General features: G+C 35.3%; 1 protein-coding gene across 1 annotated transcript; it reads left to right on the top strand.

Moving 5' to 3' along the window:
• Positions 1–11,154: 11,154 nt before the first annotated feature.
• Positions 11,155–12,073, top strand: LOC146722116 (uncharacterized). The gene is made up of 2 exons (XM_085485414.1): positions 11,155–11,470; positions 11,529–12,073. The coding sequence occupies exons 1-2, from the start codon at positions 11,155–11,157 to the stop codon at positions 12,071–12,073; spliced, it is 861 nt and encodes a 286-aa protein (XP_085341540.1).
• The last annotated feature ends 10,424 nt before the right edge of the window (positions 12,074–22,497 follow it).

Here is a 22,497-nt window from a genome sequence, read left to right on the forward strand (position 1 = left end):
CATTTTATCAAAAAATTGTTAATTTCAAACCTTTATAACTCAAAAAGTACTTACTGAAAAAATGTTTTGTTATAGTGTTTTGGAAAGCTCTCAAGATAAGCTACAAGAAGGTGTAATAAAAAATTGAAGGTTCCGTTTAAAAAAATAAAATTGACCTTGAAATGATTCTAAATTTGACCCCTAGATCAAAGTCAAGGTCATCATCAAGTGCCTTATTTTGAGTCCTACAATTTTTGTTTAACATTTTTTGATACGACCACTATTTTTGGAGATAATTGGCCATTGCCGGACTTTTGAATCACTCTGTTTATGTAATATAATCCTTTTTTAATTGAAAATGAATATCCGATGTCTGAAAATATCTGTTTAATTGATATTTGCGCTAAAAAAGTTCATGTGCTATTTGGATATATGTATTGTACATATACATAGATTGTACTAATTATGTACATAATATATAGACTTTAAATCTTCTATGTACATTATTTCGGTTACATTTATAGATATATAATTATAATTATAATTATAACATATATAAATATTATATTCTTTAGATATACATATATTATATCAATAATCCAATGTGAATCAATTGTATCAAGCAAGAATAGAATTATTCACCTATATACATTGTATATTCTAGCAATTGTATATTGTATATTCTAACAAAATAAGTATTATATATTTTAATATTTCGTAAAATTGATTATGTTACAAATTTTTATATACAATTTTAATTTTAAAATGTTTTGCTCTTATATCATCTTATCATTAATATTAATATGATTAAAATAATAATATATATATATTTTTTAAATTGATAATATTCATATATAATTTACTTTGTGTTATTTTAATTAATAACATTATTTTGGTCATTAATTAGCAAAATATTTCCATAATTATAAAATTATACATGAAAAATTTATTTAAGTTTGAATCAGTCAGCTTAAATATTTTGTACTAAATCATTACATATTATTTATTTACAGTATCAGTATTTAACAATAGATTCACTTACTCATTGTCAGCAAAATTGGAATAATAAAAAAGAATCATGATAGTATATAATTATTGATCTATAATTCTAAATCTAAAGTTATAGAAATGCTACTACGAGTACTAGAAAACAATAATGAAACAGAAGAATTAATAATATTAACCTTTATCACGTTGATGGTACGTAAAATATTACATCGAGAGTGAGAAAACAACAAGTTAGAAAGCCTAATAAGCACCTATTTCTTTATGTATTGTATATTTATTTATTATTAATCGTTATTATTATTCTTTTTCATACAATTTTGAATTGCACATATAATCTTTAATAATTCTAATTTAATTTTTAATAATTTAGAGATATGTATATATATATATATATATATATATATATACTTTTTATATGTTTATATATGCATATATGTACCTATACATATGTACATATCTCTAAATTATATATATATATATATATATATATATATACAATATATATAATTTAGAGATATGTACATATGTATAGGTACATATATGCATATATAAACATATAAAAAGTAGGCACCTGCTATTCTCGTTGAGTTATTGCTTTCTGCCACAAGAAGCTAAAAAGCATTGTCGGCATGTTGGACAGAGCGATACATATTCAGCTTTGATCACTATCGATGTTGGGTGCAGCATTAGCGCAGTAGAGGGACAAGGCTAGCACGCGATTGTCGCTTCTTGTCTGACATTATCTTTCAACAGTCATATCCGTATACGTAGCATATTGGTTTTGTACCTATACGAACGTTACATGCATACAAAATGCAAGAGAAACAAAGACAGAGCGATAATCTCTCCTTGTCAAACTGTCAGTATGTTACCACAGAAATTTCCCCATGAGCTGTTCCTTAGATATAGATCTAGTGAGATCCGCAGTTTTCATATTGTAGCTTCGGAGAAGTTATATTGCTTCGTGGAAAAAAAACTTTGTGTGTGTGTGTGTATGCGCTATATAGTCTTCATATATATATACTACTTAAGTTAAAAAATTAGATTTTTCATTTTGGATTAAAAAATTTTAATAAATAATATTTATTAAATATAAATATAAATCTAAAGTGTATAAACAAGCAATAAAAGCCAAATCGCGGATGACAGTGCGTTATCCCAACGAAACTAAAATTTTTTCGTTAGAATTAAATACCTGTACACAAGGCACCAAATTTTACTTGGTCACGGCCAAGACTTAAAATAGGAATAATCTCTATACATGAGATTTAATTCCATACATCCTCTCTTCCCCCCTAAGGAAATAAATGTGAGAGAAAAATATAGATCCGAAAGTCGCTGAATCGGGAATCGAACCCGAGACCTTTCGCTTGCCGGGCGACTACTCTTTCAATTTTATAATATAAATATAAAATTATTTTAAATCCACCTATCGGGCTATAAGAACACCACTTGGTATATCGAGAAAGACTTCGTTTATCTACATTTTTGACTGCCAACGGCTTCGTTTGTTTACATCGTTTTACCGATAGCTTTCATTGCCGATATTTCTGATTACGTACAGAACGTTTGCCTGCAAGCGCACATTTAATCATTTAAAATACAAACGCACATTTGCATATGACGTTATTGCTCATACGGATTGTGCACATGATTTTATTGTGCACATATACATGACATTATATTACGCACATATAAATTACACACATAAAATAAATAAAAAATCATATTAAATAATCGCATTAAATATTTTTCTCTTAAGTACTTTTTAAATTATAAGGTTTGGAGATAACAATTCTTTTGACATATAATATATAAAACATCTTGTAAAATATTCAGTTTTCGATAATCTTATTTTAATACATTATGCACGGAATAATGAAACCAATCAATTGGTGTAAAAAAACATAATTATTGCTTTTAAGATAAAATACGCAGCTGCATGTTGCAAACTTCATAGTTTTTTTTAAACAATTATCTGTTTTTTTTTTTTACATCCATTGATTGGTGTCATTATTTCGTGCATAAAAGTATTAAGGTAAGATTACCGAAAACTGAATCCTAAAAAAATCATAAAAATGAAAAGGTCAGGCCATGTTCAAAAGAAGGTACTCAAAAATTTAAACGATCTAATAATAAATTATCACGAAAAGTAACTGATATGTTATTCAAGGTGCCAGTTCAAAGTGAACATACGTAAAGTGTATATTATCTAAATTTAGTAATAATATATTACCATGAAAAGTAACTGTGATATTTTATTCAAGGTGCAAGTTCACATTGAATATACATACATATAAGTAAAACTGATTACAATTTGATTCTAGAAAATAAGTGCGATATGTTATTCTTAGTGCACAAAATATAATAGTCGTTTATAGAGATTTGATTTGAAATTCATACTAGCCCGTACAATGAAAAATAATTGCTCGTAATTCCAGAGTACCAATTTGTTAATGACTCAGAAAAATAACATGGCGGCCTGCTCTCAAAAAACTATGATGTTTCTCGATGTCCATTTAGAAATAATGTCAAAGCTCTTACAGAATAATTACTACAACATTTGAGATACGAAATGTATTACATTAGAAGAAGATTAGATTAGAATAAGGATTCAACGTATTTTTAAAAGCTCTACACACCAACAAAGTGAATATACAAAACTATATACAAATACTTTTTCTTCTGTGTTTTTTTAAGAAAATTTTAAGCAAAAAAAAAAACCCTTTTCATTTTTAAAAACCATGTCCCTTTTTTTTTAGAGTAAAAATTAAAATTTTTTTTTTTTTATTTTTTAAGATATTTTTTTTTTTACTGAAAACTTGTTTTAATTAAAAAAAATTTTTTTTTTGTATTTCCCCACAAAAAAATTTTAAAAATTTTTTCGGATAACTTTATTTTAGTTGACCTAAAACCCTTTCATTTTTTTAATTTTTTTACTTAATTTTAATCCCCCCCGTTTACTACTTTTTATTTTTCCTTTTTTCTAAAAAAAGATTGGAGGTTTTTTTTTTTAAAAATTTTTCCCCAACTCTTTTAAAATTTTTATTAAAACCCTTTTGAAATTTTTTTTAGAGCAGGCCCCCCCTGTTATTTTTCTGAGCTTTTAAAAATTGGTACCGGGAAAATTCGAGAAAATTTTTTCTTTAAAAAGGGCTAGTATGAATTTAAACCCCAAACTCTAAAAAAGGGCCTTTTTTTTTGTCACTAAAAATAAAATCGAAATTATTTTCTAGAATCAAATTGAAAACAGTTTACTTATATGTATTTTTTTAATGTAAAATTGCCCTTTTAATAAAATACACATTTTCTTTTAAAAGGGTTTTATTTTTTTAAAAAATTTTTGAAAAATATAAAACTTTAGGGATTTTCACTTTAAAAAGGGAAACCTTAATAAAAATCAGTTTTTTTTTGGGGGAAAAATTTTTATTAGATCTTTTTTTAAATTTTTTAGTACCTTTTTTGAAAATGGCCGCCCTTTTCATTTTTATGTTTTTTTTGGGGTTACTTACTTTTAAAAATACAGTTTTATAGAGCAGTTTTTTTAAAAAAATTAAGTATTACAAATATATGTTTTTTTAAAAAATTTTATCACATAACTTTGTTAAGTAAAATTTTTATTGCAATATTTTTCCCCCAAAAATTAAAATATGGATAAAAAATTTTTTTTTATTTTGCCCCCCCCTTTTTTTTTTTCCCCTTTTTTGTTTTTTTGGGTTTCCCTTTTCCCCCCCCCCGCCCTTTTTTTTAATTAACCCGTAAAAATTTTTTTTTTTTTGGGGTTTTGTAAAAAGGGCCCCTCCCTCCCCCTTCCTTTTTTTAACCCCCCCCCCCTTTTTTTTTTTCTTTCTCCCCCGTTTTTCCCCCCATTTTTTTTTCAATTTTTTTTCCCCTTATGTTTCTTTTTTGAAATGTCATAAAACCTGGGGCAAATTAGAAACTTATTGCCCTCGTTTTAATGCAGGGGTTAAAGCAGGGGTTTTTAAAAAAGCCAGAGCAGCCGATATTTTATTTTGGGGCCCTTTTTGGCAAAATTTTTAAAAAACGCTAGAACAGTTGATGTTTTAAGTAGCGTTTCGGCAGCCTAATACAGCGCCATTTTTAATTGTTTTAAAACAAAAAGGATCCCCCCGTGCTTTTCCTTTGGGCCTTTTTCTTTTAAAACTTCCATATCCTTAGATTTTACCATTCCGATTTTTTGTCAGCTTCAAATCACGTGTATGACCAAGATTTATTTCTTCAAAACCCCCCTGAAATATAGCGTTATTAGCTTGTAATTTTTTTTTTAAAAATGATATTTCCCCCTTTTGGGACCCCGGCCCCGTTAATTCCCCAATTTTTTAAAAATTTTTTTAGAAGCAACCCTTTTTAAAAAAATATTTAAATTGAGGGGTAAAATTCTACGAAAAAATAAAGTTGATTCGATTACGGTTTTCCTTTTTCCAAAAAAGGTGGCCCCCCTTTAAAAGTTTTAAAAAACCGGTTTTTTGTTTCCCCTTTATTTAAAAAATTTAAAAATTAAAAAAACTTTGTTTTAGTGAACCCTTTTTTTTTTTTTTTCCTTTTTAAGCCCCAAAGTATAGGTAATATTAACAAACTACTGCTTTCCAACTTTTTTACATTGTAATAAAAATTTACTTTTGGGAACCTTGTTACGTGCTTTAAAAATTTGAGTTTTTTTAAAAAATCATTGGGGGTCGGAATACGTGACCCCTTTGACCGTAAAAAATTTTCCAAAAAAAATTTTTTGGGTTTTTGTTTTCGGGGAAGCGTTTTTTCCACAGATCTTCTAAACCCCCTTTAATGTTTTTAAATTTTTGGTTTTCCATACGCGCAGATTCAAAAGTCAATGCCCCTTGATGCTTTTTTTTTTAGTATTTGTTGGGGCCAATACGTAAAGGGGGTGAAAAGCACATTGAATATTAATTAGCCCCAACCCCAAAAAACACGTTTTTGGGGAAAAGGGCCCTATATTTTTTCCCACCCCAAAAATACTTTTTTGGGTTTCCTCCCCAAAAATAATTTTTCCATCATCAATGATAAAATTGGGTTTTCCCATGGGGGAAAAGTACATTTTCACAACCCTTTTTTTCGGGGGGGGTTGATTTGTGGAAAATTTAATTTTTAAAATAGATCTCAGTCGATTTATTCTACAATGGGGCCCGAGTTTGCTTTAAAGATGCGGGGGTTTAAAAAATTTTCAAAAAAAAGGCCCCCCTTCCAATTTTTTTTTTCGTGAAAAACCTACATAGGCTTGACCCCCCCCCTTTAAAAAAGTCGTTCCTAAAAACCCCCATTGCATTGTTACATGTAATTTTCCTTGATTTTAAATAACCCCACATTTTTTTAATTTTTTCTAAAGTTTAAAACCATGCTGACTTTTTCGTATTTTTGGTGTAGTTTCCCCCCTGAAAAAAAAGGTAGTTGAAAATTCATGGATTTTCAAGCCCCCATTTTTAATTTCTGCGTACCCGGGGGAGCAGATAGGGGAGTTTTTTTTTCCAATTAAAATTTGACCCCCTTTTAAAAAACGTTTTTTTAAAAAAAATTTTTCCCTTTTCCACCCTCGCCCCCCCCCACAGTCCCCGAATCGGGGTTTTTTTTCTTAAAAAATTGGCTTTTCTCCTTTTAAAAAACCTTTTTTTGGGGCTTTGTTAAATTTTTGGAAAAACTTTTTCGAAAATTTTAATGGGGTTTTGTCAATTTTTCCCAAAATTTCCAGATTTTTCATCGCTTTTGTCAGTTCTACGGATTACCCCCCGTTTTTTTTGCATGGATTTGTTTCTGTCTGCTTTTTTTAAAACATTTTCGCCTTTTTCGTTAAAAAAAACAACGTTCTCAAAAGCTTTCTTTATTTTTCGAGTTTTTGTGAATTTTTTTTCCCCTTTGTTAAAAAAGACTTTGAATTCTTAAAGGCATCCGTGTAATTTCCCAAGGGACCTTTGATTTTTTCCCCCAAACTCTCCATGGTTTGAATAGAAAAAACCCCCGAAAGGGAAAAGATTTTTTCGGGCCCCGGTTTTTAAAATTAAAAACGATAAGGGTTAATTAAATAACCCTTTTTTTTTTTTTTAAAAAAACCCCCCTCCCAAATTTTTAAAACTTGACTTGGGGCATTATTTGACATCGTTTCGAAATTTTTCCCCAAAAATTTGGAAAATTTTACAAATTCAAGATTTTTTAATTCCGAGGTCAAAATTTTGGAAAATTTTAACATCGATGAGTGACGAACATAAATATTTTTTAAATTTTTTATCAAGAGCTTAATTTTTATTAATTTTTTTTAATTTTCTATTTCCCCTAAAATTAAAAACCACCCCTTTGACCAGGGTATCTTTTTCCCCTACCGTACAAGGTTTTCCCAATAGTGTATCCGCACTTTAAGCACCCCCCTTTCTTTTTTTTTAAGAACCCCCTAGCAAAATTCCACAGTTCGATCCCGGGGGCTTTTCCCAATCTATCACTTAAAAATCTGTAAAATTCTTTTTTCCATTTGGGGGTGTATTTGTTAAAATGATTTAAAAACTCTGATTTTTTTTTTAAAAATTTTTTTCCATATTTCCCTTCCCGGGGGAATTTTTAGCGGATTAAATCATTTATAAACCCTTTTTCCGGCTCCTTGCGAGGAAATCGTAAAATCTCTCTTTTTGCGAAAATTTTTTTTTCCGAATCGAAGTGATAACGTCTCTTAAAACGAAATTCTCGTAATGGCCGAGGAAAAAAAGAACCCCAAAATTTTTTTTTTATATTAATTTTTTTTTTTTTTTTGTACGCATGCAATACGAGTTGTTATGATTCTGGGGCCAAATTTTTTCCGTACGTACAAAATTGGGGGAAAAATTTTTTTCTGGAATTTACACGTTTTGTTTTTTTTAAAAAACTAGGCAACTTCTTCATCCGGCATTTTTTAATACTGGAGCATCTTTTTTCCCAAAAAACCCCAAGCTGTGCTGGATACTTCTTTGATATTCCCTTTTCCAGAATAAAAATAACCTTTTTCCATAGGATTATCGGAAAAACAAAAAATCAATTGGGGTTTAATTTTTTTCACATGAACCCGAAGTACTTTTGGATCGGATGGCATTTTTTTTTTGTTTTTCCCCAATTTTTTTCGGGATTATATCTCGTAAAATTCCACCCAAAACGGAAAACCTTTCCATTTCCCCGGACTCAAAGAAAAAAAATTGTGGGGCCCTAATTTTAAAGTCATCATTTTAAAAATTTTGGACGGTTTGGGGGGGCCCCCAAAATTTTTTCCGATTTTTTCCCCAATTTTTTTGAAATACTCCTTAAATTTTTATTCTAATTCGTAAAACCCTTTAATTCGTTCAAGTATCAAAACCGCAGTGTTTCTCTCGTGGGTTTTAACCCCCCTCGTAAAAGATACCACTTTTCAACTGTTTTTGGAGTTGCATATTTTGAAGGAAGAAAAAAATCCCCCAGATTCCAAAACCTTTAAAATTTTTAGTTTCGACATCAAAAGTGTTCCCCAAAAAAAAAATTCCGGGGAATTTTAAAATTTTTAAAATTTTCCGGTTCCCCCTTTACACATTTTGGATATAAATCAGGGAAACACATGACAAACCCCCATATTTATAAAAATTATCCATTGGAAAATCTTTAAAATTTTACCATTGATAAAGTTCAATCAGATTCGGTTTTTGGGGTTTTTTTCGCGTGTAAAGGGTATATTTTTAAATGATCGTTAAATCCGAATGGTTTTTGATTTGGGGGGGGGAAAAAAACCCCGTTTTAAAACGGTTTTTTTTATCTTTTTTTGTTTTGCTGTACATTGTTTTCAAATTCCCCAAGCTGGGGAAATTCCCCCAAACCCCCTCCCCTTTTTTTCGGCATTGTCCTTTTCCTTTTCCCCAAAAGACAATTCCCCTATTCTGTTTCCTGCCAAAAATTTTCCTTTAATAGTAAGAATGACCCCCGGAAGACGAATTTTGGGGGATTTTGGTTTTTTTTTTCAACCCTTTTTAAAAACCCCTTTACATTTTATTAAATCTACTAAATTTTTTCCCAAACCCTTTGTTTTTTGGGTATACCCTGAACGAGAATGTGAACTCGTGATAAAAATTTAAAAGGATTTTCCCCGGAGGACAAAACCACCCAAAAGTTTTTTGAAAAGGGGAGAGGCAAATAAAAATTTTTCCCCCCCTTTTCCTTTTTAAAAAAAGTTCGATTTATAAGTTTTTTTTTTTAAAAAAGTGCTATTTTTTAAATTTTTTTAAAAAATTTTTTTTTTCTTTTAAGTCCCTTTAAAAGAAAAAAATGCATTACGAAAAGGATGTTTTGACTCAAATGCCATTACTTGAAAAAATACTTTTTTTTGTTTTTAAAAAATTGGAACTCGGGGAATTCGAGTAATTTTTTTTTTGTACAACTGGGTTTTAATTTTTTAGGACCTTTTTTTTAAAAAAGGGTTTCCCTTTTTTTATTTTTATTTTTTGAAGTAGGGGGGAGGGGAAAAAGAATGAGGGTAAGAGAAACGAGATGGGCCCCAAAAGGGGGAAAGAAACAAAAAAGGGGGTTTTAAAAAGGGATGAAAGGGGGGGAAAATGGAAAGAAAAACGAAAGAGGTGGGGGAAAAGAGGGTGAAGAGGAAAAGGGTGAAGGGGAAAAAAGGGAAAGAGGGGGTGAAAAGGGGGCCAAAAAAGGGGGAGAAAAGAAAGAGGGTGAAAGAGGACAAAAAGAGGGTTTTAAAAAAAAAAGGAAAAAAGGGGGGGTGGGGTTTTTGGGGGGGGTAAAATCGGGGGGAAAAAGGGGGCAAAAAAAGAGGGTAAAGAGGGTGGGGGAAGAAAATGAAAAAGGGGGGCGGAAAAAAAGGGGAAAGAGGCAAAATTTTTAGGTTTGAAAAAAGTGACAAAAATAACTAGGAAAAAAAAAGGGGAAAAAGGGGGCCAAAGAGGGAAAGAGGGGAAAAGGGGAAATTTTAAAGGGGGGCTCTTTTAAAAAAACTTTTTTTAAATTTACAAAGGGGTTTTAAAAGGGGGCGAAAAGAAATGTAAAAAAAGGAAAAAAGGGGAAAAAAAGGGGGCAAAAAGAAAAATGAAAAAAACAAAAAAAATTGGGTTTTAAATTTTAGGGGAAAAAAAAAATTTTTTTTTAAAAAAAGGGTTTTTTTTAAAAAAATTTTTAAAAAGCGGGAAAAGGGCCCGAAAAAATTTTAAAAGGCGAAAAAATTTTTTTAAAAACGAAAAATTTTAAAAAAATTTTAAAAGTTTTGAAAGAGGAAAGCTTTTTTTAAAAAAAAAGGGGGGGAAAAAACGGGGGGGGGGGTTTTTTTTTTGTTTTTTTTTTGGGGGGGGGAAAATTTTTTTAAAATTTTTGGGGGATTTTAGGGGGTTTTGGGGAAAAAGGGAGAAGAGTTTTTAAGCGGACAGAGAAGAAGAAGAGAAGAAAAAGAAGAAGACGACTTTTTTTTTTTAATTTTTTATGAAAAAAACGTCCCCCCTTTTACCGCTTGAAAACCCCGGGAAAAGGTTTTACCATTTTTTTTTTCGGGGGTAAAAAATTCTCGGGCTTTTCCCCCTTTTGGTGATTTAGGGGAAATTTCCCCAAAATTTTTTTTTTTTTTTAAAAATTTAAAATTTCCCCAAAAAAAAGGAAAATTTATGGGGGGATAAGGGACTTTTTGTGTTTTTTAAGGTTTTTTGGGTTTAAAAAAGGCCGGGGACACTCCCCGCGTCTCCTAAAAATAGGAGTAACCAAAAGGAATTTTGGGATGCGAATAAATATACAAACCCCGGGTTTGGTGAGCCCCTCGGGGGGAAATGAAACAAAAATGTAACTCAAAAAGTGGGGGTTTTAAAAATTTGCGGGGGCCCGTCTAAAGGGTGGGGTTTGGGGCAGGGGGTCAAATGGGGGGAAAATTTTCTATATCAGAATAACTCTATCAACAATACACATAATGGAGGAGTGGCGATCATGGTTCACAAAAACTTAAAACACCTTGTCACTAAGACAAGGGCCATTTTAGAAAGAGTCATTTACATCGTGATGAAGTTAAATCAGAGATACACCATCCAGGTAATACAGGTCTATGCGCCGACCACCACAGCGGAAGATGAGGAAATAGAGTAGCTATACGAGGATGTGAGTACAGCAAGAAGAGCGGGAAAAGCGACATTTACGGTGGTTATAGAAGACTTTAATGCTAAGATGGGCCCAAGGACAGCAGAGGATCCTCAAATTATAGGACCATACGGCTTGGGGGCCAGAAATAGCAGAGGCCAAATGTTGGTGGATTATCTCGGCAGCGAAAACTCAGTCTGCATGAACACTTTTTTCAAAAAATTACCTCAAAGGAAATGGACTTGGAAAAGCCCAAACAACTTGACAAAAAACGAGATCGATTACATCCTCACAAATACCAAGAAGAAATGCACAGATGATTCAGTCTTGAATAAATTTCACATTGGAAGTGACCATCGTCTGGTAAGGGCTAGGATCCTAATCAACATTAAACGGGAAAGGCGTAAGCTGATGAAGACAAAACCTTCAGACTCATATTAAAAGAATTGGAATTAAAACAGCTAGAATACCAAAAAACACTCCAAACAAAATTACAGCCACAAAATCTAGCAGGAATAGACATCAACAAACTGTTGGAGAGGATCACCAGGAGTATTCAAATAGCCACAAAAAAATTAATGCACAAATAAAACAAGAAAAGAACAACAAGCTAAGTACAGATACTAAACATCTCATAGAAAAACGATGGCAAACGAATAGAGAATCAGAAGAATACAGAGATCTAAACAAAAAGATCAGGAAAAGTATACGGAGAGATTTACGAAATCATAACACCGAACTAGCCCGCAAAACTATTGAGGGGGACGCCAATATGAAAGTTCTACGTTCCAAGATAGCAAGAGGTAAAACAAAGATCTACGCCATAAGAGATGAAAAAGGAGAAATAATCACAGATAAAGATGATATCACCGACACCATTCAAAGATTTTATTGCAAGCTATACAGTGTAGCATTTCCAAGGCCGGACAAGGTAGGAAACAGAGGACAAAAAATCCTAAATGTCGGTTCGGAAGAGATTCCAGGAATTGACAAAGATGAACTGTGAGTAGCAATGAAGATGAAAAGAACCAAAAGACTCCAGGAGAAGACAGGGTGACAAGTAACATTTTAAAAATGAGAGAAAAACCTCTGGAGCTAGCATTGCTTAACCTCCTAAACAAATGCTTAGAACAACAACAAATACCAACCTCTTGGAGCAATGCTAAAGTTATCTTGTTATTCAAGAAAGGGGATCACACAAATATAGAAAACTATCGTCCAATCAGTCTACTTTCCGTCTTCTATAAATTGTTGATGAGAATAATGGCAAATAGACTAAACAACAAATTTACCTTTTATCAGCCAATAGAACAAACTGAGTTCCGGAAAAACTACAGCACAGTAGATCATCTACAAACTATGCATACTCTAATAGAGAAAGCAACGGAATATAACATCCCACTTTATCTGGCTTTCATAGACTACCAAAAGGCATTTAATTCCATAGAGATTTGGGCAGTTTTCGAAGCAATGGATAAGGCAAGAATAGACTTTCGATACACCAATCTGATTAAACACATTTACGAAAATGCCTCGCTTCAAGTAAGACTGGAGGAAGACATGGTAACGGAAAAGATAAGGATCAAAAGAGGTGTAAGACAGGGCGACACGATCTCGCCTAAACTTTTTACTCTGGCATTAGAGGACATATTCAAGAGTTTACCCTGAGAAAATAAGGGCATCAGTGTGGATGGCTTCTACCTCAATCATCTAATTGTAAGATTCGCGGATGATATAATCCTGATCAGCAGTGACCCAATGGAACTAAAAGTCACGCTCGAACAACTGCACCAGAAATCAGCAAAGAAAGGACTGAGGATGAATCTACAAAAGACAAAAATCTTGAGCCCAGACCAGGTTCAAATTACGGTTGAAGGTCGAGTCCTTGAAGTAGTGGACCATTACATATATCTGGAACACAAACTTAAGCTAGGTAAAGACAACCAAGGTGCAGAGAGTGCCAGAGGTATGGGGCTGGCGTGGACCGCTTTTGGAAAGCTAGCCTTCATCCTTAGAAACCAGGCTATGCCCATCAACCTGAAGAGAAAAGTATACGAGATCTGTGTACTACCGGTCGCGGTGTATGGTATGAAAACAATAGCACTCACACAGAGTAGCGCCAACAGATTGAAAGTCTGTCAAAGGGTCATGGAAAAAGCTATGTTGGGTATTAGTCTTTGAGATAAAGTAAGGAACGAGGAGATAAGAAGGCGTACTAAAGTTACGGACATCATGGCACGTATTGCCAAGATGAAATGGCAATGAGTGGGTCATGTTGCCAGACATGATGACTCGAGATGGACAAAGAGAATAATCCAATGGAGACCAAGAGCGAACAGAAAAGGTGTAGGGCGACCTCAAAGGCAATGGACAGATGACATCAAGAAAATAAACGTAAAGGGCAACTGGTTAAGGGTGGCAGCGGACAGAAAGGCATGGAAGGGGAACAAAGAGGCTTATGTTCAGGAGTGGACCAAAGATGGCTGAGAATAATGACATAATTTTTATTTCCGAATTTTTATTACGTACATAATTTTAATTCCCAAATTTCTATTATGTACATAATTTTAATTTATTAAATTTCTAATTTCTATTAAGTACATAATTTTAATTCATCGTATTTCTTTTATCTAAATAATTTTAATTTGCTCAATTTCTATTATGTATATAATTTTAATTTGTCGTATTTCCTTGATGTAAATAATTTTAATTTGCTGAATTTCTATATGTACATAATTTTATTCTTGAATTTTCATTGTGTAATTTTAATTCTTAAATTTGTATTATGTTTTAAATTTTTATTCGCCGAATTTTTACTATGTACAATACATAAGTAATTTCTATATTGTATTATAATTTCAATTCATCAAATTTTTATTGTGTACATAAATTCAACTGGCCGAATTTCTATTAGGTACAATTTCAGTTATTTACATAATAGAAATACGGCGAATTAATATTAAGTGCATAAAGAAATTCAAGAATTAAAATTATAAACATAATGGAAAATAAAAAATTATTTATATAAAAGAAATTTGACGAATTAAAATTATGTACATTTGCGTAGTGAAAATGTGTTTGGCGCTTGTGTTATCTAGTCTATCCATAAAAGCAAGATTATTGAAAACTAAATATTATACGAGATATTTTGTATTTCATATCAAAAATATGTCAGATTAGGCAAAATATCTCAAAAACTGTTTAATTCTTGGCTACATTTTCTTATATTTTTTATGCAAAATATTACAAAAAATCTATTTACATAAACGCTTAAAATAATTCTATATAAAATAATTAAATTGACTAAATAAATAAGCTTGAAAATTGCCTCTTACAAACATTTTTATGACATTAACTATGCCCCTCTTTGAGATACTAAAACTTTTATTTGAAACATTTTTTCTACAAATATTAGTAGAGGTAAAAATTTGTAACGCTTAATTAAACACCCGGTACATATTTCTTCCATTTCTGTTCTTTCTATATATATATAAATATATATATATATATCCTATATCAATATATATGTTATATTAAAATGTTACATCTATGAGTGGGAAATTACAACTAACATGAATGTTACGTACACGTTATATTATTTGTTATATTCCGTTTTATTATAGCAATGTAATAATTATATATCGGTGTTTGCTGGGCTAATATTTCTAGGGGATTGAGCATCCACTCTGGGTCGCCCTAATGGCCATCTCCCTTTAGCTTCCGCTCAACTCCCTAATATACACACACACGCCGCATAGGACTTCTGTTTCTTCTTGCCTTTACTCTTTTTTCTTTATAACTTCCCTCACCTGCTTCATCCTACCTCACTCTCCCTCATCTCTCCTCATCCTCCTCCTCTCTTCTTCTCTTTTTCCTCTAAAATCTCTCTCACTATCTCCTGCCAACTCATTTCCCTTTCCCCATTCACCCTACATCTCTTCCATACGTGTGCCCATGACTCCTTCTTTCCTCCACGCACTCTGCATTTCTACTTTTCTGCCTCCTTCCAATATCAACTTCCTAACACTTTATTATCTAGTCTAAATCTTGCTACCCTCTTTCATCTGCTTTCTCCCCATTTCTTCTTCAAATATTCCGGCACCCCCTCTACTCTCACCTCCTTATACCATCTATTGTGCCCTGATCTCTCTATTCTCTCCTCTTTTTCTCTCTTCTTTGCTCTTCCACGTCTCTCCTAATTACTTCCCCGTACCACCCCTCCTTTTCTCCGCTCTTCTTTGTCACGTCTTCTATCCTCCATCCTTTTTCCTGAAAAAATCCTCTCTTTTTCTTTCCCATTCCGACCCTTCCTTTCTTTTTTTTGTCCTGCCCTTCAATTCTTCCCAACATCTTGCCAACCCGCTTCTCTTTTCCTTCTCCAACCTCTTCTCAAAACTCCACGCTCTTTTCCCTGCTCTTGTCCTTAATTTATTCATTTTCAGCTCCTCTTTTACTATATATCACGGCGCTCTTCTTTCCATCCCTAACATCCATCTTAAGTACCTCTCTTCTCACCTTTCCATTCCTTCTCTCTCTTTCCACCCCCATATTTGTACTCCATAACTCATGACCGTCCAGACTAACTTATCAAATAGCCATAATCTCCTCCCCCAATTTTTTCTAAATCTCCTTTTCCCTATTACCCATACTTGTTCTATGACTGCTGCTTTCTTATCCTATCTTTCACCGCCCTCCTTGCCTTCTATTTCTCTGCAACCTGTAGCCTAAGTATGTGAATTCTTTCACCTCCTCCATTTTTTTTCCTTTCCATTTCCACTTTCTTTTTTCCACCTTCCTCCTTCTCTTCTAAACCTTATAATCCTTGTCTTTTTTGCGTTTAATTCCAGCTCCTGCTCCAGATATTCTTTCAGTCTCTCTATCATGCTTCTCAGTTCATCTTCTTCCTCCGCTACTAATACCATGCATATGCCAGCGTGTATATTCTCTTCTCTTCTATCCTACTCCTTTCCTTCTTACTCTCCTTTTCTTACTCTCCCCATTTTTTCCTCTAAATCCGCCGTCAAAATGTTAAATAATATCGGGCTCAACGGGGATCTCTGCTTCACTCCTTTTTTCGTCCAAAACACCTCTCCTATCTTCTCTCCTATCCTTATCCTACATTTTATTTCCTTCAGCACCTCCATCATTCTTCTCCTCAGCCCTATCGTTACCCTCCCTTCTCTTTCTCTCTCTCTATCTCTCTCCCATTGCCTCTATTAACTTCCCTCTATTCACCGAGTCAAACGCCGCCTTTAAATCCACAAACACTGCTGTCATCTTTTCCCCCTTTCTTTCCAACTGTCTGTTTATTACATAATTCAGTACATATATGTTATTCATTGTACCCCTTCCTTTCCTGAGTCCTGTCTGATTTTCTGGCACTATACTCTTTTCCTCCACCTCCCTCTTTATTCTTTCCGCCAGCACCACCGTATAAATCTTGTACAGTGTCGGCATCAAGGTCACTCCCCTATAATCCTTCATTCTTTCCCTTCCCCTTTCTTCACTATTGGCACTATTACCTCTTCCATCCACCTCTCTGGCCATTTATGCGTTTTTCGTCATCGGCGTCATGGTACCGAACAATGTTTTTGCTACTGTTCCTATCCCGTCAATTATTCCCCTACGTTTGTCTGTACGTCTGTCGTAGAGTGTAGTTATTTGTATTGTCGTCTTTTCCAAATAGTTTAGTGTTTGTTTTGTAATACTAACTAAATTAAGGCATGTGTTTTGTTGCGTTAACACATTGCACGCTTTTTCTGTACGCTCTATATAATTTCGTATGTAACCCTGTTTCGCAGTTAATGTTGCTAGGTCTAGTTTTATTACTAGTTTCCACGTGCTTTTAGAACAATGTAAATGGCCTATTTTTTCAAAATGTATCCCTGGTTCGTTGGTAAATTCCTCGAGTTCGTATGGCTCTTGGCTTGACCGTCTCAATATCGCTGCGTTGGCATTGAATATGATCATCCTGTAATATATATAATTCCCCTTACTATTTTATACTTTTGTATGCAATTTTTATCAAAAAAGCGGAGCATTCGTTTTTTATATCTTCTGTCGTTTCTTCAGTCTTAGGACAATTTTTGTTACGTGCGGCACGACGTATTATCATGTGTTTTCGATTTAATTGTATTAGGTGCAATGCCTATTCGCATTTAGATGATTTGTTGTGTCCCTACTGTCGCGCCCGCGCCCCTGTTGTGGGGCCCGAAATAACGGGGGACGAATATACCCGGGCGTACGATGTGGTGCTCCGGTGGGCGAATGTGTCCCCGGAGGGCGGGTGAGCCGCATTCCTTGCACGTCACCCTCGATACGCGTACCGGTACGCGAGTGGTGCGTGAGGTGGTGGTTTTGGTGGGGACGACCAGCCTTGATCGATTCGCGATACCAGAATAGGTAAGTCTCAATTTTCGATAAATGATTTTAGTCTGTTTGTGTGTATGCGTACTGCTCTTCTTCCTTTCTTTACTGTGTAGTTGACATCGGAGTTCTTTTCGATTATCGTATACGGTCCTGCCCATAAGGCGTCAAGTTTCTTTGATCGTCCGCGTCGTAGCGTATCGTCATATATAAGCACTTTATCACCGACTTTAAATTTTATTTCTTTCGCGTCTTTATCATAATATTTTTTTGATTTGATTTTTTCTTCGTTTACGCGATCCTTCGCAATTTGTTGTGTGGCCCTTAATCTTTCCCTAAGCTCTTGAGCGTAATCATCGTAGCTGTATGTGGCCCTCGGTGGTTTTGTTAATGCCGTCGGTAGGTTGGCCTGATGTCCGTAAATTAATTCAAACGGCGTGTACCCCGTTGCACTGTGCGGGGTCGTATTATAAGTAAACATTGCATAAGGTGTCCATTCGTCCCAGTCTGTTTAATCAGCGTCAACATAATGGCAAAGATATTCTGCTAATGTCCTATGTGATTGTTCGAGTGCCCCATTTGTTTCCGGATGATACGCGGTTGTTTGTAATTTTTTGATTTTTAACAGTTTACATGTGTTCTTAAATATTTCACTTAAAAAGTTTGTCCCTTGATCTGTCAAAATTTTTCCCGGTATTCCGTGTTCTAGGATTATTTTCGTTACGAAACTCTTTTGCGATTGTGCCGGCTTCCTGGTTTGGTATTGGAATCGCCTTACTAAATTTTGTTAGGATGTCTTGGAATGTTAATAAATATTTACTCCCATTCGTAGTTATTGTTAGCGGCCCCTACAATGTCCAACGCACATTTTTCAAATGGCTTACCAGGCTGCGTATCTGTAATTATTAACGGTGCTTTATTTTTCCGCGACAATTTATTTTTTTGACATGACTCACACTTGGCGATGTATTTCTTGACGTCTTTTGTTAAACCCGGCCAATCATGATCTAAACGAATCCTCTTAATTGTTCTTTCTATTCCCTGATGTCCTCCAATGGGCGCATCGTGATATTTCATACAGTATCTGTTGTTTTTCCTCTTTGGTGTACATCCTTTCATTATTAGCGCCGTTTACCTCTTCTTTTTCTATCTTGCATATACCTCCCGTCCTTTCGCTTGAGTCAGCGTTTCGGATTACGTTTCCGACTCAATGCATCAGCGTTTGCGTTCGCTCGTCCGGCCTTATGTATGATTTCGTAATCGTATTCTTCTAATTTTAATCTCCAGCGAATTAACCTTGAGCCGGGGTCATTTACGTTAAATAGCCATACCAATGGTTTATGATCCGTGATGATTTGAATTTGGTCCCGTATACGTATGGTCTAAAATGTTTACGGCCCATACAATCGCTAATAATTCTTTTTCAGTTGTGCTGTAATTCTGCTCCGCGCGAGATAGCACTCTGCTTGCGTAAGCAACAGGGCGGTCATTGCCTATGAGCCCCTGTGAGAGCACGGCTCCGATTGCATAATCGGGACGCGTCTGTAGTTATATTAAATTCCTTACTAAATCCGGATATTGTAATATCGGTGCTGTTATTAGCTTATCTTTTAAAATATCGAACGCAATTTGTTGCTCGCTGTTTCATCGAAGGTTTCGCCCTTTTTGTCAATCTAGTCAGGGGTTTTGCGATCTTTGAGAAATCCTGAATGAATTTCCTATAATACCGGCAAGTCCTATAAATGCCTGTACATCTTTAACTTTTTGCGGCGTCGGAAAATTTTTACCGCCTCTAATTTTGATGGGTCTGGTAATATACCGTTTTCCGAGATTATGTGCCCTAAGTATATAACTTCTTTTCGTAAAAATTCACATTTATCTGGCTGCAATTTCAGTTGTGTGTCCGTAATCTCTGCAATACTTCCCTGAGCCTTATATTATGGTTCTCTAAACTTGACCCATATATGACAATGTCGTCGAGATATACAAGACATTTGAGCCCTTGAATTCCAGTCAGTACTGAATTCATTAGTCGTTGGAAGGTCGCGGGTGCATTCTTCAGTCCAAATGGCATTCTGTTGAACTCATAATGTCCAAAAAGAGTTGAGAAGAAGCCGTTTCTTTTTATCGTATTCAGCCATCGGTATCTGGTGGTAACCTGATGCTAAATTGAGCGTTGTAAAGTATTTTAGCGTTTCCCAGCTGGTCCAAAATGTCCGTGATGTTTGGTAGCGGAAACGGGGAGTCGCCTACTGTAAGGGTCATTTACCTTTCTGAAATCTACAACTACCCTTAGTCTTGGGTTTCCGGATGCGTCAGCTTTTTTTCGGCACTACTAACAGTGGAGCGTTCCATTGGCTAACGCTTGACCTGATAATGCCAGCATCTAGCATCTCTTTAAACTTGTTTATTTACCCTCACGCCTTATTGCTTCTCCGGCAGGCGGTACGGTCGTACGTTGTACCGGATGCTGAATCGGCGCGCGTGGTGTTATTTCATGTTCCACTGGTCGCGGGTGCAGTCAGTGGTTCTCCATTCAAAAGAAATTGTGCGAGAACCTTCCGATTTGTTTTAATTTTCACGCGCAAAGGCAAATTTATTTTATTTATAAGGCGGCTCGCAGATACGAAAGGACGACTGGATGCGGAAGAAAATTGTAAAGGTGGAGAAATTCACTTTTGAGGCAAAGCAGTTTTATTCAAAACTCTCGCGAACAGATTAAAACGCGGAAGTTCGCTCTAGAACGAGATAATATTCGCGCGAATGCCTCTTTCGGCTGATATACACGGAGACTTTTTTCATTCAGATCCCGGTAGACTCATTTTGTCCTGGGAAAATTGGGCAGCAAAGGGGGCATCGTCCCCCATCGACGGGGGGACCGGGGGAAACCTATTCCGACGATTGCCCCATACGCCCAAAACCGGAAAAGGGCATTTTTTGAATTCCTCCTCCCGGACAAAAAAAAACCCGGAAAAACTTTCTCGGGAAAAAAATTTTTTTAAATTTCAAAAGATGATTGCTTCTCGTTTAAAAAATATACTTTTTAAACATCCGCCCCCCTCGTTTGAACTTTTAAAATTGCAAAATTACCCAAAGGTATCTTAAAGTACGATGAGACAAAAAAATAATTTCAATCAATAAGAAAAAAACAAGGAAAAACCCATAATTCCTTCGATCGAATAACGGGCAAGAAAAAGGTAAAAAAACTTTTTTCAATTTTGAAAAAATTTTAAATTAAAAAACGCCCAAAATTTTAAAAGGCACGAGCCCTTTCAAATTTCGCCCCTTTTGGTGCGAGCCCCAAAATAAATTATCATTTTTTAAAAATTTTAACCCACAATGCATGGGGCAAATAAAAAAGTATAAAAGCGATCCGGGGTCAAAACCCGCCGAAAGGAGAAATTTCCAACTAGAGTTTTTGACGCTAAAACTAAATCACCCCAAATTTTTAAAAAAATTTCAATCTAATTTAACGCAAGTCAATTTTTTAAATTGCTTTGTTGGAGCCGGCCAGTAGGTAAATTTGGCTTTCAGGATCGACCGCAGTTCTCCCAAATACCCACGAGTCATCCGAGCCCGGGTGAATCGCGGACGCGCTAGTTCCATTGCTGGGGGGGAAAAGGGCTTCAACAAAGGGGATTCTCCTATGCAAAACAAGACTTTTTTTTTTCCCACCCCTTCGCCGCTCTGCAGGGAGGAAGTAGTTGCCCACAAACCCAAAATTTTTTCGACAAAAAGGCCATCTGCCACGCGATAGTCATTCGCTTATTTAGCACTGATCCTCCGGTTGAATTTGGGGCCCCGATAGGAAATCCCGGGTGAGTGCCGAGGCACTTTGGTCTCGTTTTGCCGCGATCGGACGAAATTTTTAAACACCCTCGTTTGGGAAATAACTCGCAAATTGGGCCTGTGACGATTTTCAACCGGCGACTTTTTTAAATGCATTGAACTTTTTATTCCCCCCTCCCATAGCCCCCAAGGGGACCGCAGACGGAATGAAAATTCCATTTTAAATTTTGTCTTTGAAGGATGTGGCAAGAAGAAACTTCTAAAGGCGTGAACGGTTTCAATTCCTTTGCCCCTGGAATTTTGTTCCTTTCGCTATTAGTTGGGGGGCAACCCCTTTGGGTCACAAATCCCGAAAAGGGGGGGGCCCCGAATCTTCCCAAGAAGGAGAAATTTTTTCGAAGGGAACCCCTTTTTGAATCGTGGAAACCCTTTTTGAAAAGTTTTAAATTTTGGCCCTTGAAAGCCTCCCGGGCATAAGACACCAAAATTGGGGGGCCCCTTTAAAGCCGTCGACGCTCGTGTCAAAATTTTTTTAAAAATTTAAAAAAACCCCTTTTTTCCTTCCCCCAAAAGGGCGAAAAACCGGGTGGAAAAAACCGTCCCCCGGGACGTTTTTTCGCCAAATTTAAAAATTTTAAAAAATTTAGACCCCTCTTTTTCACCTTCAATGTAAAGAATTTGGGGTTTTTTCGCAGTTCGCTAAAATTTGCTGATTCTTGGGGGGTCTAGTTTCGTATATCTTTCCCCCCCCGGGGTTAAAGGTTGCCGAAGCCATGGGGGTCCCGTCCACCATCAATTTCGACACAAACCCGAGGGATACCCCCGCGACGCAAAATCCCCCGGGGGGTTTTCTCCGATGATCAAAAACCCCCACCAGAAAGATAAAAATTGGGTTTTGTTTTTCAGCCAGGGGGGGTTGGCCACGTATTTTTCCCCTTTTGGGGGGGGTGCGGGCGCAACCCCCAGAGCTATGGGGGGCCGCCAACAAGGGGATGGGTTTTCCCCCAAACTAACTGCAACAAATTTAAACCCCCCCCCCTTTTTACGAGGCGCTAAAACCCAAAACCTTTTTTAAAATCTAGAGCGGGATGCTGGGGGTTTTTTTCAGGGGCGCAAAACCTTTTTTTTTTTGCGTTTTTAAAATTTATTGCAAGCCCTAAAGCAAATAACGCGAATTACGACGGGGGCAAAGCTTTTTTTGCGCGTCGCAAAACCCCGTGAAATTCTGCGCAGATTTTGGGGGGCCCTTTGACCGTCCCCCGTGGAATTTTGATC

Source organism: Nylanderia fulva, unplaced genomic scaffold (assembly GCF_048542155.1).
Source record: "Nylanderia fulva isolate GAGA-0341 unplaced genomic scaffold, ASM4854215v1 Scaffold369, whole genome shotgun sequence".
In the NCBI taxonomy this organism is placed as follows: domain Eukaryota; kingdom Metazoa; phylum Arthropoda; class Insecta; order Hymenoptera; family Formicidae; genus Nylanderia; species Nylanderia fulva.

Bases quoted from the DNA above. Each gene is read 5' to 3' on its own strand.
- LOC146722116 (XM_085485414.1), top strand. From the start codon at position 11,155: ATGGGCCCAAGGACAGCAGAGGATCCTCAAATTATAGGACCATACGGC. The intron at 11,471-11,528 runs GTAAGCTGATGA...GAATTAAAACAG, and splicing joins CAACATTAAACGGGAAAGGC to CTAGAATACCAAAAAACACT.